Source organism: Symphodus melops, assembly GCF_947650265.1.
Source record: "Symphodus melops genome assembly, chromosome: 19".
NCBI classification, from domain to species: Eukaryota; Metazoa; Chordata; class Actinopteri; order Labriformes; family Labridae; genus Symphodus; species Symphodus melops.
In genome coordinates, this window is record NC_136709.1 from 13786698 (window position 1) to 13805222 (window position 18525).

Here is an 18525-nt window from a genome sequence, read left to right on the forward strand (position 1 = left end):
AAAACCTTGAACCATAGCTTTAGCGTAAACAAGGTCCATTGATTCAAACTGTTATAATATCTTGCGGTCAGGCTTTTATTTCCTAGTATAGACTGTATTGGGATTTCTCTCTGCGTACTTTCGAAGGTTTTCCACTTAGATTCATATTGGCTGTTGAAGTTTTAAAGAGGAGGACTCTTCAAAATCAGGCACATCCTATCTCCTGGTAACCATTGAGAAGAAAGCTATGTTTTTAAGCCTTCACGAGAAATATGTTTTGTACTACACAGGTTACCATTAAGTTTCTTTCCCTCCTACTTCACTTTCATCTTAACCTCTCTGGGAATCTGAAGTGTTTTGTGCCCTGAAAAATATCATTGTTTGATTGACAAGTTCACGAATATGAAGGTACTCTCCAGCGGAGCCTGATGATGCAAGCCTTGTATGATTGAACTCCCAACTTCTGAAGCACACAGGGACTCTTCAATATGGAGCAGCAAATTAGAAAAATCACTTGGGAAGGAGGGATTTACATAGATGCAAAATGGAAAAACAGGAGATGGCGTCATGTTTGTGGTCAGTTTCTTTCATTGGACAGTTGTAGTAGTTAGACAAATTGTTTTGTTCTCTGCTTTGAAACGAAGATATAGACAGAGATCACAGCACAAAACAAAGGAAATTTCGTACTGAACATGGATGTGTCTTTTCAAAAGGAACATCATGTCAAGCTTCAGTAAATGTATGGTTTGCGCTCAGTCAAAATGAATAAAAAATCAAAGATTGAATCATTAGAAATTCAGCTTGATGTGGATTAATGCATTCATGCTGGTGTTTGTTGAAACAGAATCAATAACATGTTGAAAAATAATAAAGATACATTTCTTACTTTGCTAAAATGTACGCTTTTCTTACATTTTGGATGAGTTAGATGTTTCACTAACATGTACATGATGCAAATGTACCCTGAATGTATTTCTCATAAATCAGAACTGCCTGTTACATTCACCAGTGATCCATAGTGACTGACAGCAATAGTTTTAGCATGATCTTTGCTGAGCAAATGGGAAATGACCTCTGCAGGAGTTGTGTGTTCACAGGCTTTGGCTGTAAAAGCAAAAGGTATAACCACAGTAAAGCTGTGGTTATACCTGGAACTTAAAATAAAAAGGCATAGTTCCATGAATTAAACATGTACATTTTACAACATTATTTGACAGCTACCATGAAGATATTAAATCTAAGCCAATATAAAATATATGGTCTGTGTACCATATATTTTGTCTGAAGAAGCAGCTGTCAACACCTGCAGAAGGAACACGAAGATTAAAGAGTTTTGAAAGTAAAATCTGAAGATGAAAAAAACAAAAAAGGGGAACCTGAGAAAACGAATGTCTCTAGGACCAGGAGCCTTTATGATCGGTGAGTAGAGAGAGAGAGAGAGAGAGAGAAAGAGAGAGAGAGAGAGAGAGAGAGAGAGAGAGAGAGAGAGAGAGAGAGAGAGAGAGAGAGAGAGAGAGAGAGAGAGAGAGAGAGAGAGAGAGAGAAAGAGAGAGAGAGAGAGAGAGAAAGAGAGAGAGAGTGAGTGTGTGTGTGTGTGTGTGTGTGTAAAGGGGGGAGGGTGGTGGTGGTGGGGTGGGTTGTCGTCACTGGGTGCTGCAGCAGCATCAGCATCACCGGTATGAGTAACAGTGCGCAACTTGGAGAAACAACTACACTATCCATAGGAGCGCGCTTGGGGGAGCGTCCGTTTACGGAGGGATTCACGAGCCTGTTTGTAAAGGACCAAAAAACGCATTAATGACGACCTGAAGGTGCCACAAACTACAAGAACTCTGTGGATGTGCCTACAAAAAAAGCCATGGATTACGCAAAACAGCACAGCACTCATGTCTCCATCGTCTTTTTGCTAAGTAAGTTCAAAAACTCACTTTTACCTTAAGAAATGTTAACTTAAGAAGCTGCAAATTAAACTTTTTCTTCTTCGCTTTTCATGATTTATTTATTTTTCTTTAAAATGTTGAATGCGCAAATTGACAGCTGCTTTTCTTTTTTCCTTTTCTTTTTTAACCGAATTGAGCAGAAAATAACAGAGTAAAATGCAAATTTCTGTTAATTTTCGTTTGTTGTGGTACTATGGTTAAATTGGGAAATGGTTATTCGACATTATCAATAGGTGGTGCTGATTTTCGGCTCAGGCTTGGTTAACCCACTGCAGAAGAAGAGGCCGCAGAGAGACGGTGTAGAAAATATAGAGAAATAGGTAAACACACTGTTCTCTCTTGTTTTATTGCGTCAGGCCAGTAAAACTGGACCCACAGTCAGGTAGGTACAGTATCTCAGCTATTGTACTGAACATGTTCAAAATGTATTTCATCGTATTTAGTGACAGCGAAGAAGTGGTCAGTCTCTAACTAATTTCCATGCACGTTCAGCTGTGTTTCCACATCCTCTTTGAAAAACGACTTAGGTGGGGGTCTTATATTCGAGGCACACTATAGAGAGATTGATTTACATTTATTCTACCTGCAGCACGACCAGAAGACTTAGGAGATGTAGGCTTTCAAACTGCTCCTTCAACAGTTAGTGGATTTGGAATTACAGATTATTGCAAACCCACTTTGTGAGTTAAATAGCAAATAAGATAATTATTGTTAAAAAAAAGAGCAAACATTTCCTATAAAAGTTTAACAGTTCACTATGTTTTAACAGTGAACTATGTCATGGTTTGATGTTTTGAATAACCTTTCCCCTTTTAGGAGCTGAAGAGAGTTAAAATATGTCCAACATTTATAATCATAGGGGAAGAATACCACTTAACAGATCTGGTTAAACTTAAAACTCATGTTAATCTTTTTTTTCAATTACTATTCTTTCATGTATCAGATTGATATTTAAATGGAAAATACTACCAGGATCATTTGCTTTTCTGTGCTTTTGGCTTAGAAAATCCGACCAGGCTTTCTTTCATATATGAATGGGCTGAGTGTTCGAGCCCGGCAGAGGCAAAGAGGCATGTCATGTGGGTAGAGAAACGATGATGAGCAGACTCAGAGGAGACGTATTATTAGCATTACTGTGACTTCATCTGGTTTTAAATTTTCCCATGGAGCACATTCGTTCACCTTTGACATGTTAAGACTACATTTTGATCCTGAATAGGCCCACCACATTGTTTTTTTCCTGACATGTAGTTTGTGTGGTTTATATCTTTGTCATCATCTCCATCACCTCACACTTTGCACTCATTGTCTCATATCTGTTGAATATTTGCATGCCTATGCACTCATGAGTATCGTTCATTTGACATATTTTCATGCACGCCAGTTTTAACAAAGACAAGTTGGAGGAGCTGGTTTCTTTCTTGGCTCGTCTAATCTTTAATTGGCTTTAGTAGCCACAGAGGCTGGCCCAGCTGAAGTGGTTCTGTCTCACTGCAGTCGATCTCAGTGACAGGAGGAAACCCAGATACTGCGAGCTGTGCCAAAACTCACAGTATTATGTCAAACCCCTCCCTCTCCGGTTCTGAATTGTGTCCAGCATGCAGTGAAGTTGAAAAGCATTCCAATAATGCTATTAAACATATGTTTCATGGCATCCTTGAAATCATGTGTATGGAATACCTATTTACAAAGAAAACTGTAAAATGCTTTTCAATGAAGGGATCATAAAAGGAAAAAAATGTCTCCACTGAACCTCTCTGCAGTACAGAATGTTTATTCCCTTAAACTGTAGCACAGTGTGTGCTGGTATCAATAAAAACATAATTTTTAGTGACATGATTATGGACTTCCAGTGTCTGGTTAAGGTTTTGGGACTATTGAATAAGTTGTTTTTGACTTGAAGCACAAGACACATCATGTTTACTGTATTAATATTAATCTAAGGCCACACTGTCCTAACCTCCCACCTCCTGTTGATATGATGGCAGTACAAGAATAAATACACATTTTTTGACATTTTTATTATGGTATTATGCAACATGTGGCCCATTTCAGTCTGGCTGAAGGGAAGAGAAGTGGCAGTAAAGGAGCAACACCACTGTGTTCCCAGCAGTTGCTGTTGTGTCTTCATGGTGGCAAAAAAAATAAATCTTAAAGGTTCATTTTAGCAAACTGTAAGTTCTGGTCTTATAAAAACACCCTGCAAACTTTTGTTGTACAATAGAGACTCTATGCCATTAACATTTGGATGTCAGACTCTGTTAACTGTTGACTTCTTTGTTGCCAAATGCTATGCATAATTGTATACAAAAAATGGAACAGAAGGATTTCCAGCCAAAATGCAAAGACGCATTAGAGAAAGCTTTTTCTTACACTGACTGGTGCAATCATTTCTACCAATATTCCTGTTCAGACTGGAGGTAGTGACAGAGTTGTGTGTGAGAGTGTGTGAGTGAGTGACTGTGTGTTTATGTGGCTCTCTCCCGCTGTGCCATGCTTCTGCAACACCAAAAAGGCCACGCATGTGAATTCACAGACTGGGACAAGATGGAAGGATGGAAATACCGCTGTTGAGTTTTCTGGCCTGTTCCCACTCTTCAGTAATACAAACCAGGTGATATCTCTTCCTTTGATATCAGTTAAAGTCCTGCCTTTGATTTGAATCTTTATGAAATATATCCTAAAGAACAATCTCTTGGAGGATTCTGTTTGGAATTTGTTCCGACTTTGATGTCTTTAACTCAGCTCTATCATTTCTATGTTTTTTTTTTAAAGAATTCTTAATGCTAATTAATGAAGCACCAGTTTTGCTTTTAGAGTACAAATGAAATGTTAAATGGTTGACCATAGCCTGACCCAAGAAGAGGTTAAGATTTAAATCAGAAGTCTGAGCCTCTTGCATGGTTAATAATTGGTTGCTACTTGGCTGGAATACCTCAGGAGGAAGATGTCTGACTGATCTGTTGAGTAAAGCCGATAATTTAGTTGAGGTTTTTCCTAAGGGTTCAGAATAAATCCCTTTTGCATCTGAATATTTATGGTTTCAGTGCAAAATGCCTTATTTCCTCTCTCTGACTCCTTTCAGATCTGGCAGGGTTTCGGGATAGTTCTCATTTTTGGAGATTGTTTTTTTCATGTTTTATTGTCTTCCACCCTCTGGATGAGCGACTCATAGAGGTTGAAATAGGATTTTCCCCCCCCCTGTGTCCTTCCAGCTAAGCTGTTGCATGAGAATCATCTGTGGCTCCAGTTAAGTGAGAGTTTCAGGTTGTATGAGCAGTGATGAAAAAGGTAGAGACAGAGACAGGGCATTAAAAGTTGGCCTCTGCAGCGTCACGACTGCTGGATAACAGACAGACGAGACTGCTGTGGACATCTTACATGAAAGGGCAACCATGGGTCAAAGGTAAGCAACTTAAATGTTGTTCAAAGAATGTAGTCTTTCACTCTTGTCATGAAAAGAGCAGAGAGAGAAAGAGAGATGGATGCGTTTAGACACAGTCATGGAGTGACATTTAGTGACGGCGGCACGCTGATGGTTTAAAAGTCACTGTTAGACTTGCATCATATGTGAAAGGTGCATTTTTCCCTCAAGAGAATCTAAACACGCGAGAAACAGAGGAGTAATATTGGCTTGACTGAATCTTCTGTGTAGCGTTTCAGTGTCCCTCTTTCACTTCAACTGTAGCGTGCATCATTTTCCCTTTGTTGCATACATTTTAGGTTTGATATAAAACGAAAATGTGCAGAAGGATGTGTTAGTAGATTTCAAATTCTGCAACAGGCCCAAGAGAGACGAAGTCATGTGGTTGTTGACTCTGAAGTACTTACTGTAAAAGTCATTTGTGTGTTTCTAAATGACATTGTCTAGATGACTAAACTTGAAAAAGCAAATGCGACCGGCATCATGACTGCAGGGAATTACAAAGCACGTCAGAGCACAGATCGTGCTAATCTGTCAGTTCATTAAAACTGTTTATGTCTGATGAAGTGAAGCTGTGCCGTGCAAAGTTCTACTTGTGAAAAGAGCAGACGGATAGTTATTTCTCCTCTGATTTAATCAACAACAAATGCTACGAGACTATGTGCCTCCAGAGATATTTTTATAGATATGACGAGACATGCAGACGTTCTGTTTTTAGAAACGCTTGGTCTTTTTTTGAACTCAGTGTTTTCCGGGATTATTGAACTGCAGGATGACACGTGTCATCACTATTACCCTTTGATGTTTGGTCTGCTACGGACGCACATTCTTTCAGAATCAAGATGTTGTGAAAATCCATGACAGAAGCTGATGTCAGATAGAGATGTAAATCATGTATGATTAGCAGTCTTTCTTATATATTGTTTGCAATCTAATAGAGTTTAACCCAATCGTTTTGAGAAAGTAGTATTAAACTCTTTGTAGACATAATTCATAGACATTTAAGGCCATCTTTGTATATTTTTGGTGCTGATAGTGATATCAATATTAGGAATACAAAAACACCAGATACTGATAAATGGGCCGATATCTTTCTTTGTTGTTGTTTGATCTTCAGAGACAGATATAAATATACACTTTATTGTCTCTATAACTTTATGTGCAGTTATCAAACATTTATGTATAATGAAGACAAGATGGTAACTCCACTGCAAAATGCCTGCGGATGTACATGCATTGACACTGTGGAGAGTGATAATGCTTGTTGTAATCCATACAGCCATATGAAATTTTCTCATAATATTATTTAAACAAATGTGCTTTTTGGGCAGTTAAGTGCTTGCGCTTCAGACAGATTCTTTTCAGTGTCAGCGCACAAAGACTTCCATGTGGAGAAGGATAACTTGGGATTGACTTGACTTTGTTAAAGTAAAACAGGGGAATGTCAAGAAGAAAAACAAAACAGAGTCTTTGAGTCACTCTTTTTTTTTTTTTTTTATCACAAGATGTCCATGTTTTTCCGCATTCTGGTCAAATTAGTGGCTCTTCCTGTGTCACACAGCCTCCTCTGTCTCTTCAGCAAAGAAGGTGTAAATTTAAAAGGAACATTAATATGTCACAAGAGATTTTGGTGCCTGTCGTAGAGATTAACGGGCAAAAGCAGAGACAGTGAATCAGCGATAGACCCAGACTGCCTCTTGTAGCTTTTCTAATGCAGCAAATGTTGACTCTAGCTGAAAAACATATTTGTTACCAGGAAGCCTTGAATATCACTGGCCTTGTATTCTGCTTCTTTTTGTTGTTGTTGTTTTAACTGAAAATTGTGGAAAACATTTCTTTTGCAAATATTAATTAATATCCAGCAATGAAAAACGGTGAGTCAAAAAGAAGACGGTGCCACCTTTGGTGGTTCATATGTCAAAGACAGCTTATCGGGAAAGTGTCTCGCTTTTTAAAGGTGCTGCTGTTTGATCTCTGTGAAGGAAGGTCAGCTCAGCAGCCGTGCAGACTGAGTGGGGGTTGGACTCAATGGTTGGGGATGAGAAGGGCCCTTCATTACCCTATCTCAACAGGATGCTACTGACACTGGTGTAACCTAGTTTTTAGGATTGTTAAAGTGCTTTTTAGCACTGTTGTCATTTTATTGATGCTTGAGGTTATACATTCACTGATGCAATATGTATTAGTTCATCCACCTGCTGTGTCAGGTAAAGGCTTTTGATAAATTGTAATTGTGAAATTACAGACCACGAAGAACAAGTTGTTCAAGCTCTGCAGCAAAATTCGTCTCCTCTGTAATATTTACAATCAGCCTTTTCACTTTTATAAGTGTGTGATGTCATCATTTTGTGCCACTTTACTACACTTTTCACTTTCAAAATTAACACTTGAAATTATCCAGCAGACAGAGGGCAACATTGATATTTATTTATAGTAATTCTTCTGATGGATGTTATACTAAACGTTGCTCACTTAAGGTGTGGTCTACAATACTTCCTAAGGAAAACATGGACGTCACTAGTATCTAGATACTCCACTACTTTCACCAGCTGCCTTTGCTGATCAGAGAGCAATGTTCTCTGTTTTTTTGATTAAAACAGAGTTATACTACAGTTAACAACACAACACTTACAGTATGACAGTATACAGTTGAGCAGTTTTAAATTAAATTTCTTTCTTGGCACAGCATGAACAGGAGTGGAAAAGGAGAATCAGAATCAGTTAGCGTAGATAAAACTAACTGTCCCCTTGTCGTCTATGCAAAAACAACAACAAACAATTGTTGTTGTAATTTTACTTTGGACATAGCAACGTATTTACTTATAGCCCGGCTTACACTGTATGATTTTATAATATTTTTGGCGGAAAGTCAGCTCACTTTACAACTGAATCATTTGTGACACACGACCAAAACGGACAATTTATTATTCTCACACTGTATCATTTGACTCACAATTGCCAATAGAAAACTCCCACAGAGAAGTTTAAATCAGATCTATGTGTATTTCAGTTATTTTGTGCACGGTTCAAATAGATGCGCTCCACTGCGACAGCCCAGACTACTCAGTGATTTGTGTATGTATGTTCCTTCATGGGAATTGTCTGTTTGAACAGAAATGGTGCTGTTGAAAAGAATTTCACCATCGGGGCAATCAAGTCTATTGAGACTAATACACACCAGCAAACACGAGTGTCATGTCTGACACACACTCAGCATCAGCCATAGACGCAAGCTTACTAACATCTAAATCTTAACGGTAACATAACGTCTTGGAATTAGCTCGTGTCTCTGCCCTTGCTGTGCAAATGTGTCTGGTGGTATGACCAAATTTTCAAACATGCTAGAAAATCCTAACTTAATCCAACCTATTAGGAGCAGCTGATCGGGTGATGATCGGATGTTGTGTCTCAATGTACTGCAGGATTAATAAAGGTGATTGGGCTGAATTTCAACTGACTTTAAAACCAGACGTTAAGGTGGCTGCTGGATGTATATCCGAGCCATCTCATCATCCTCATGCACCAAATCAGAAAATATTCCCAAACATCTCAACCTTTCTCCTTAAGATTTAGATTTAGTTTCTCATCTGCGTTTTGACTCCAACATAATGCAGCACTATGCACGTATGCTCAGTTCACACAACAGTTTTTATTCGCCTGCTTGAAGAGTATCCTTTTAGGATAACTTAATTTGTTTAAAGTGGCTCAACAAATCACCATTGTTTTTGTTTTTCAAGAGAGCACAATCCTCCTGTGGATGTTCCCAGAAGGCAAACTATTATCTTTGTCACACATCTCGCAAAACACAGAATTTGATTACAACTTTGTTAGATTATGTCATTATAAGCCAACAGTACTGATGTAAATAGAATAAAATGACTGAAGACAAATATGTTGATATAAAAAGTGTTTATATCCAGGTTTTTATAGTAATATTTTAAACAACCTGAATCCAAATATGAGATATAAACTATTTTGTTTTATATCATGCATTGTATACAGCAAAAGGTGAATGTGTACATGTATGGTATGTGTACAGCGGCCATTGTGGCAGTAAAGGATTGACCCTCCTGAACTTGACATTTACAAACATGAACTGTTTCATGACATTAATGTACCACAGAAGGTTGAGAAACAGCAACACATCACAGTAATGATGTAAAAGCTTTTCAACATTACCGTTCAGCTTTTAGTCCATGCTGGTCTTATAAAAATCACATGTTCTATTTCCATGTCAGCTAACTTGTCCCCACTCACCTTGAATTATATTCTGATTGACTTATGTGGGTAGTGCCTTTTAACTTCATATTTATATTTCGGTGTCAGATGAGATAGTGGTTTTGTCGATATAAGAGGAAACTGTATACCCCTCCAATATGCCAGAAAATTGAAGTCGAGCTGCAACCAATTTATTCCCAAATTAAGTTAAGGGACGTAATTCTTTTTGTAACTAGGGGAATCCTGATTCTCTGCACATGAATGAGTCTTTCAATGTGCAGGATGCAGACATTTATAGTAAGGCTAAAAAACTTTTTTTTGTAACAAATGTGGTTCCTTTCACAATTCTGATATAATGGAGCTTTTGAAGGGAGTGCATCTCTTAAGTGTCTGAGTAGGTACACTATAACTAGTAGCTCTATAGTTTCCTCTCTGTAAAAGTACAAAATAACTCCATGTTCACTCACGGGCTCTTCTTGGTATCACTTACATGGCAGAGAAGTGTTGAATGAATAAATGGAGTAGTGTACAATAGTATCCATTAGGGAATTAGAGAAAGACACTTTCAAGACACATGTCCAGAAAGAAGACAATTTGTTCTCAGGGTGTAACTGTTTGAGTTTGAGTTTCTTCTGTTTGTTTTGGGGTAGCCTTTTCATAAAGCACAAGTTCACTGTATGCCCTTTTTCTTTTTTAAGTTCCAAATGAAGGCATTTTTTCAACAAAATACTTGCAAATGGTGTTCTGGTTCTGGTGTTCTGAACTGCTTTAAAGGGAGAATGTCTGATTTTTTGATCCAGTAGATGTAGCCCTTGTGCACAAGTATGAAACCAAGACAAACTTGTGTTTGGATGCACCTCAGCCACACTGAAGCCTCCACTCTCCTCCAGCAACACACCTCCAACGCCCCTTCACTCACGTTCGCACTGAAGAGCTAAGCATAAGAAGCGGCCTAAATTGTCCTCGGCTTGAGCTGCAGTTGCCTGTGGCCTGCATTGTTGTGATAGCAGGCTAATGTTAGCATGCTTTAGTTAGCTTGTAGTTTCACTTTGCATTTAAATTGACACAGATCTAATCTAACATCTGATTTAATAACGCTTACTGGACACCAACATTAGCATGGAGTAGGCTCTGTTCTTTTTTTCCTCTTGTCCTTCATAAAACAGCTTTTATAAACAAGGGGAGAAATCTGCCAACCGCTCCATGTAAACTTGATGTAAACAAAACTCCAACAACAACACAGCACTTCTCACTCATTGTCCACAGTCATGACTCAGAGACATTTACAGAGGATATACCCGTTTATTTATATGTAAAATGTCACACATTATCCTTACAAGTGTTAAAGTCATGGTGTCTTATATAATAGAATTGTTTAAGTAGTTACGTAGACGTAACATTATGGAGACATGTTTTAGGATTCCATTTGGATGAGTTTTGTCATATAGTGTTCATTTTAGTTTCTCACCACATACAAACTGACAACAATGATGTCCTAATTGCACAAACATTCATTGCGTTTTCTCTTGTCGCTGGTTGTTTTAAGATAGACCATGCTTTGCTCTTGGCAGAGGTTGCTGAGATAGTCAAGGAACTCCTTTGTGGAATGTTGCCAGGTTTGGATGAGGTTGGCCCTGACATGCCCGAGGGCTTGGACATTACTAAGCTTCAGGGAGGTGACGAAAGCACCCTCTAGCGAATTGTCCAACCTATAGAGAAGGAACAATGCAGAGTCTTGGCTGTGAAACAGCTCTTTACCCTGTCAGGTTACAACGGATGGTCATGGGAGTTTGGTCTTCCTATCCAGATGAGTTTTAGTGTATTTTGAAAAAGGGGCGTGAATGGGTTTACATGGCCACTTCTATAATAAGCCATCAAATGATGACGTAAGAGTCTTGGCATAAAGAGGTGTCTCTTGTCACTGGCTTGTTTGTGATTTTTGACGATAAGGATCTAAAGACTGAGCCCGGGGGAGGATGATTGTATCTGCTGCTTTTTTTAGATGACGTGTTTTGTTTGCTTCATGGATCTGTGACCTTAAACAAGCAATTGGGGGTTTTTTAGACGAATGTAAAGTGGTCTGGAAGGTAAAAAAAACCCCTACACCCTGATGTCTGATGCCATGGTTGTTTGCTGAAAAATAGCACATTTCTCCCAATGGGTTGGGAGCGAGTCACTTTCTTCAGAAAAGGACTTCAAGTATCAAGAGTGAGATTAAAAGAAGGGATAGGTGGGGTGTCAGGTCACAATCTTGGTCTTTTATTGGCCCGTAAGACTGAGCAGGAAGCTCATCTGGTGGCAGAGCTGTGGGATTTACCAGCTGTTTACTTCCCTAACCTAACCTGCTGGGCACTGACCACAGGAACAACATCACAGCTATTAAAATGAGTCTCCTCTGAAGGTTTGCCCAAGAGACCGAGTCAGAAGTGTGGACATCGAGAGGGATCTTGGAGTAGAACAGTTCTTCTTTGCATTACAAAGAGCCAGCTGAGGGGGTTCAGGTATCTCATGAAGAGACTTCCAAACAGGTAGGAGACTCTCAGTCAGGCAGGATGTATTATTTCTCTTCTCCGGCCTGTGAAGTTCTTAGGTTTGCCCAGGTTTAAGTGTTTGTACTGAAAGATTTTATTATCAAAGAAACATTGTTTCTGTTCTGTTTTACCTACAGTACATATAAGTAAAGGAAAAGAGAATGTACTTTAACAGCATCTGATAATATCAGCTATTTAGAGATAGTCTAATCCTCGTCTGTTGTTGTCTATATTAGAAGTTATAGGCTTAGCCTCATCATTTTTTTAGACATACTGGTTTAGTTGAATCAAACAGCTATAAACAGCCCGATTAAACCAATATGAAAATGACCATTAGTAAAGGTACAGTGATTTCTTCCATGTCTAGTAGCAATTAATGCTGCCAGCATTGGGATTCTTCTGTTTACCCACATGGCGTCTCTGAAGAACTAAGGCTAATTGGGAGGCCTAGGGAGCACTATGAGTTTGGCTCTACATGTCTACACTTGTATTTTGTAATGAAATTGCACATGACTGATGTAAAATTAGGAGTACAAAGTAGTTTAATGGTTCAGGGAGGTGCTGGTATGTTCGAATGGTTACCAAATATGTGTGCGAGTGTGTGCCTGGAGCTTAACAGATGAGGCTTTTAGGAGTTGAGAGAAGTGTTTGCTTCTTTTGGACGGGCCTCTGTGTCCAGACAGGAGCGCACATCTGTTTGTATGTTTGACAGCTTAATGATGGCTTGAATCAAAATTGAACAAACAATATGTTTAGGGTCTAGTTAAGTTTTAAGTGGCTACATATTGCATTGCGATTTGAAATGATTACATAAATGTTTAAAGGCCATGAATCTGTTCTGACTTATGATTGTACAAAACACCAGAATAAGCCAGCTCTTTCTTTCTGGGGGAACACCAACATCCTTTATGGTTGCACATTTTGTATCTGCTGTTAGCAACATTTTTCTGCACATTTGACCTTTCTGGATATATTGTTTAATCAACATTGAACATGTATGGCAGATGTGACACATTTTTTTGGTATATTACATCAATATGATCCCCATATTTGTTCACCGTTAGTATTTCTGTAAAAACGCCCAGCCATCTCCATCAGACTGTTTTGTCCCCACAACCACCGTCGTCCTCATTTATGCATGACCTGCTCCGACCTCCACCTGAGCAGCAAGGAAATAAGGACAACAGAAGCGAGAAGAATAAAAAGGATGAAAAATTTCCTGCATATTATCCCATGTTCTCTTGAGTAAAGCATCTTCACTTGTTATGAATTAGATAGATAGATAGATAGATAGATAGATAGATAGATAGATAGATAGATAGATAGATACTTTATTGATCCCGAGGGAAATTCAAGGCATCCAGTAGCAGTATACAGACAGGCAGGACACAAGACATTAGTTACAATACACACCCGCTGTCCCCCTCCCCTCTGTATACAATAATCCCCCAAATAAGATTTAGCAGCCCCTATGTGACTAAGAGTAAACATAATTACAAGTTAAACTTGTGCAGTTAGCATTAGCATTGGATTGAAATTTATATAGCATAAATGTACATAACCTGTGAAGGAGAGAAACACGTGTGCTGGTTAAAAGAGACCTGTAAACGGTTAAAGAGCCTTAGAAACAAAAGTGCTGACCTTCTAGAAACTAGTTACATGTGCATGTTCAGAGGTGTTAGTACAGCCATTAAACAGTCAATGCAGACAGTTAGGGATGCAGACTGGGCCATTAAAATGCTCAGCAATATAAAGGAGCAATGATTAGCATTGGCGTGATACAAAGAATGATCATCCTCTTATATACTCATGTTTGAGACTCTATTGCTTCATCCACTACCTCCGTGGTGTTTTTTTTTTACGCCCCGTTTTACCTCAGGAGACCTCCCGCCCACATCCAGTCTGACAGGGATAGTCACCTGCTGTGAGGAGCATATGTGAAGAGCCAGGTCGGGAGAATCTACCGTGCCGTCCTCCCAAAATCATCTAGATCTTTTCATATGTGAAAATGGCACAAGAGAAAGAATACTCATGGGGAACAGTGGCCTCATGGTTAGTTAGTGCAGCTTATGTACAGAAAGGGTGCCAAGTTCAAATCCAACCTATTGCTTCTGTCCTGCATGTCATTCCCCACTCTCTCTCTCTGTCCCTGATTTCTGACTCACTTGACTGTCCTGTCTTCACAATAAATACATCTATAAAGAAAAGTCAACATTATAAGTGAAGCAACATTTGCACAATCAAATGGAAATGTCTTGTTCTTCAAATGCTTTTCGTTTAGATTTAAAGTGTTTTGGTGTTTTTCTAACACTTGGCACTGGATCCAATAAGAACTAACGTGCTTATAACAAATAACTTGCTTTATGCATGTGCACAAATTGAATTCAAATGTTTGGAACTTTACAGTCCCCAGAGAGGAAATTACATTTACAAAATAACTACTATCGCAGCATGAAAGACATTCAGTAAACTTTGCAGACTGATGTAGAAAATGGTGAAACATTGTTAAAGTTGACTGTAAAAGTTGGAAATGGAAACAATATGTTCCTGGGAATCATTTTACACCCACACCCAAAGTCGAATACAATTTGGTATGTAATCACCTCCACAAGAGGTGTCTCTTGTCACTGGCTTGTTTGTGATTTTTGACGATAAGGATCTAAAGACTGAGCCCGGGGGAGGATGATTGTATCTGCTGCTTTTTTTTGATGACGTGTTTTGTTTGCTTCATGGATCTGTGACCTTAAACAAGCAAATGGGTGGTTTTTAGACAAATGTAAAGTGGTCTGGAAGGTAAAAAAAAAAACCCTACACCCTGATGTCTGATGCCATGGTTGTTTGCTGAAAAATAGCACATTTCTCCCAATGGGTTGGGAGCGAGTCACTTTCTTCAGAAAAGGACTTCCAAGTATCAAGAGTGAGATTAAAAGAAGGGATAGGTGGGGTGTCAGGTCACAATCTTGGTCTTTTATTGGCCCGTAAGACTGAGCAGGAAGCTCATCTGGTGGCAGAGCTGTGGGATTTACCAGCTGTTTACTTCCCTAACCTAACCTGCTGGGCACTGACCACAGGAACAACATCACAGCTATTAAAATGAGTCTCCTCTGAAGGTTTGCCCAAGAGACCGAGTCAGAAGTGTGGACATCAAGAGGGATCTTGGAGTAGAACAGTTCTTCTTTGCATTACAAAGAGCCAGCTGAGGGGGTTCAGGTATCTCATGAAGAGACTTCCAAACAGTTTAGGAGACTCTCAGTCAGGCAGGATGTATTATTTCTCTTCTCCGGCCTGTGAAGTTCTTAGGTTTCCCCAGGTTTAAGTGTTTGTATTGATAGAATCTATAATCAATGAAACATTGTTTCTGTTCTGTTTTACCTACAGTACATATAAGTAAATGAAAAGAGAATGTACTTTAACAGCATCTGATAATATCAGCTATTTAGAGATAGAGTCTAATCCTCATCTGTTGTTGTCTATATTAGAAGTTATGGCCTTATATAAATCATTATATGTATCGATAGATTGGAACACGACCCCGCCTTGGTTAAATACACAGTCAGTTGTTTTTTTTCGCCTGTATTTCTCCTCTGAAGCTATTTCTCATCTCTTTTCGTTTCCCCGTTTCTCTCTCTTAAATAATAATGAATTAAAAAAATCAGTAGCAGTGGTCACATTTGATCACCTCGCGAGCATAATATAATGTTAGTTTAAAGAGAGAAGCTGTCCCCTCCTTTTTGTCTTCTCCCTCTCCTTTCATTTACTTTCCTTTCTCCTCTCTTTCCAAAAAAAAAAAAGAGTCAGCAGCGGTATATTTAAGGGTTAGACGCCGCCTACCAAAGAGGGTACGGTTGGCTGTGGAAACGTAAACAGGATCAGGCTTTACCAACCAAGTAGTACCAACCAGTACCAAACTGTCTTGATCCATACGGTAACTGGGTGGAAACTGGGCTTCATGCTGTCATTTTACTGCCAGTTTTTCCTCACCTCAGTGTCCCTGTTGAACTACCTCTCTGACTGCAAATCCTCGCCTCATCCTTTCTCACTACTTGTTGTTCTGTCAGAAGCTCCCAGACTGCCTATTTTCAGACAGCTCATTGACTTTTTGTCTTTGACAGCTTTGGAAACAGGTTCTGACTGGATTTCAGTCATTAGGGGAGAGGATAAGATGGTTAAGACGAGACATTCATACCCTTCTGTGACTCTTTCCTCATGGAAGTCTGGGGGTATATCTATGTTAATAAAAGGAGCTGTTATCAGGCAGACTCAACATAACCTTAGATGTGTGGATTCTGTTTCCTGTCCCTATTAATATAAAAGCAAACAAGTTCAGGTCTGTGAACTCTGCAGGAGATGTCAGTGCTGATAGAGCATGTTAGTTAGGTTGGGTTTTTTTTTATTCCAGGGCTTTTTGTATTATTTTCTTACTCAAACAACCTTGTGAAAGCAGTCCTGTTTAAACAGCCTTAATAGCGATGTAAAAAAAAAAAAGACCTCCTTGAATATTTTAAAACCTGTTAATACTTTTATTTTGTGAGTTGAATATATTGTGAAGTTCCTCTGAGAAGGGACAATGTTTTTCCCGGTCAGTGAATGCTCCTCTAAGCTTTTGTTCCCACTTGATGCAGTGCAGTGATCGCCTGTTTCTGATCACGTCTCTCTACTTGGTGATAAGACACTTTTTTGGGTGATTTCTACTGTGCACTTCAAATGTTGCCTTTGCAAAAGAAAAGGGTTTTTGGATGGCTGTTTTAAAAAAACTTTATTGAGTGCTTCTTAAAATCTGTGCAACACCGAATATCTCTTCCACTATTTGATGGATAACCACATAAGTTGTTGATGAGATTATGAAACCATGAAGATTTATAGGTTGATCTTTTTGTGTGTGCAACAAGGCAGATGAGTTATGTGCTTTTCAGTCAAGAGTCTTGATGATCATGAACAAATGTTCATGTTTCCCTCAGGGAAACCACTTGACAGTACTCAGGGTCCTCTCTGTACATGTAGGGCCTTATCAGCAGAGTATTGATCTTATACATTTGAAGCTGCTGTCAGAGTGATCTTCCCTTACAGGTCATCAGTTTCACACATTTTTTTTTCAAAAGGCTCTGTGAAAAAGCCTCGACGTCTTTGTTGTCACACATTTCATATGGTGGGAATTAAATTCCCTGTAAGAAGAGAAAAATATCCATTGCACTGTGGATAAGGAGAAGAAGGAGAGAAGAAGAGATGGGTGGCTCTGGCTCAGTGGGTAGATCTGTCCTCTCTCAACTGGATGGTTGGGGGTTCGGTTTCCAGCTCCTGCAGTCACATGTCCATTGTGTCTTTGGGCAAGACACTAAATGTCTTAATGACTCAAGTCCATCAGTGTGACTCAGGGTTTATGAGGGGCTTGGTGTTTGTTTTAGAACATCAGAGATGATGGCCAGGATCCTCAAGAGTTGCACGCTCCTCTACAAATCCTCAAACAACCTCGAGTGTAGTAATGGCCGCCAACTGTTTTAAACTTGTTTGCAGCCTTTACAACTTTGCCTTCTCTGACATAACCTTGGTTAAAAAAAGAAAGAAACTCTTCAAAGTCTTTCTTAAGAACTAACAGACATTTAAAGTCCTTCATTAAAGACAGCTCCATGTTTTTCTGTGTTCCTTCTTTCATCGTCTAAGTTGCAAGTGAAATGGTGCGAATCATAAAGGGACATAGAAAAAGGCTCTGATATTAATTATTTTGACGTCTGGGGGAATTCCCAAAAATAGTGAGCTATTTTAATAATGTGTTAATGTTGTTTTGGGGATAAATCCCCCCTCTTTATGTGGTATTCAATCTTTCCGGTTTTTGTGTTTAGAAATCTATTCATAGCTCCGTTTGCACTCCATCGCCTTCACCCCACATCATTTTCAACAAACTGCTTTTTATAGAATGTCCTTCAAATAATTCCATTTGTCCTGCTTGACCTCTGTGACCTCGCCTTAGAGGCTCCAGCAAACAGTAGTATCACTGTCCAGAGGCAGTTACAGGGGTTGAGTTGCGATGAATCCGTTACAATATGATCTTCACCCACACTGTGTGCTGGTCATGCTCGTGAGTCTGTTGAATGTCATGTCACGTGTAAAGTGTCCTGCCTCTTAAATAACATGGCTCTATTTCTGGAGCAAGTCTTCTCGATTATTTTTTCGGGGTGATGATTTGCCAAGTGGCTTCTCATATTATGTGTATTCTCTGATGTGTAAGAACCGAGTCTGGCCATGGCTGCATATTGTTTTCTGTTTTTCCATCAACTCACTTAATTTTTTACAGTATTTCGTGAAAATCAAGATGCTTCCATACATCAGATTTAAAAGCTGCGGGAGCACCCAGAACTTCAAAATCGTCTCTCTTTTTTTATTCCACTCCACTAACACAGGTTTCCGTATATGTTGTGTTGAGTTAGCAAGCGGAGCG

The 18525-nt window shown here is 39.1% G+C and overlaps 1 protein-coding gene across 2 annotated transcripts in view; it reads left to right on the forward strand.

The window, feature by feature from the left end:
- The first annotated feature begins 1633 nt into the window (after positions 1-1633).
- ltk (leukocyte receptor tyrosine kinase) overlaps positions 1634-18525 on the forward strand; it is a 46877-nt gene continuing 29985 nt past the window's right edge. For both annotated transcript variants that reach the window (XM_079369146.1, XM_079369145.1), the window contains exon 1: positions 1634-1889. In XM_079369146.1, coding sequence (XP_079225272.1) covers positions 1838-1889 — 52 coding nt within the window. In that variant the 5' untranslated portion in view covers positions 1634-1837. The remainder of the gene's footprint in view (positions 1890-18525) is intronic.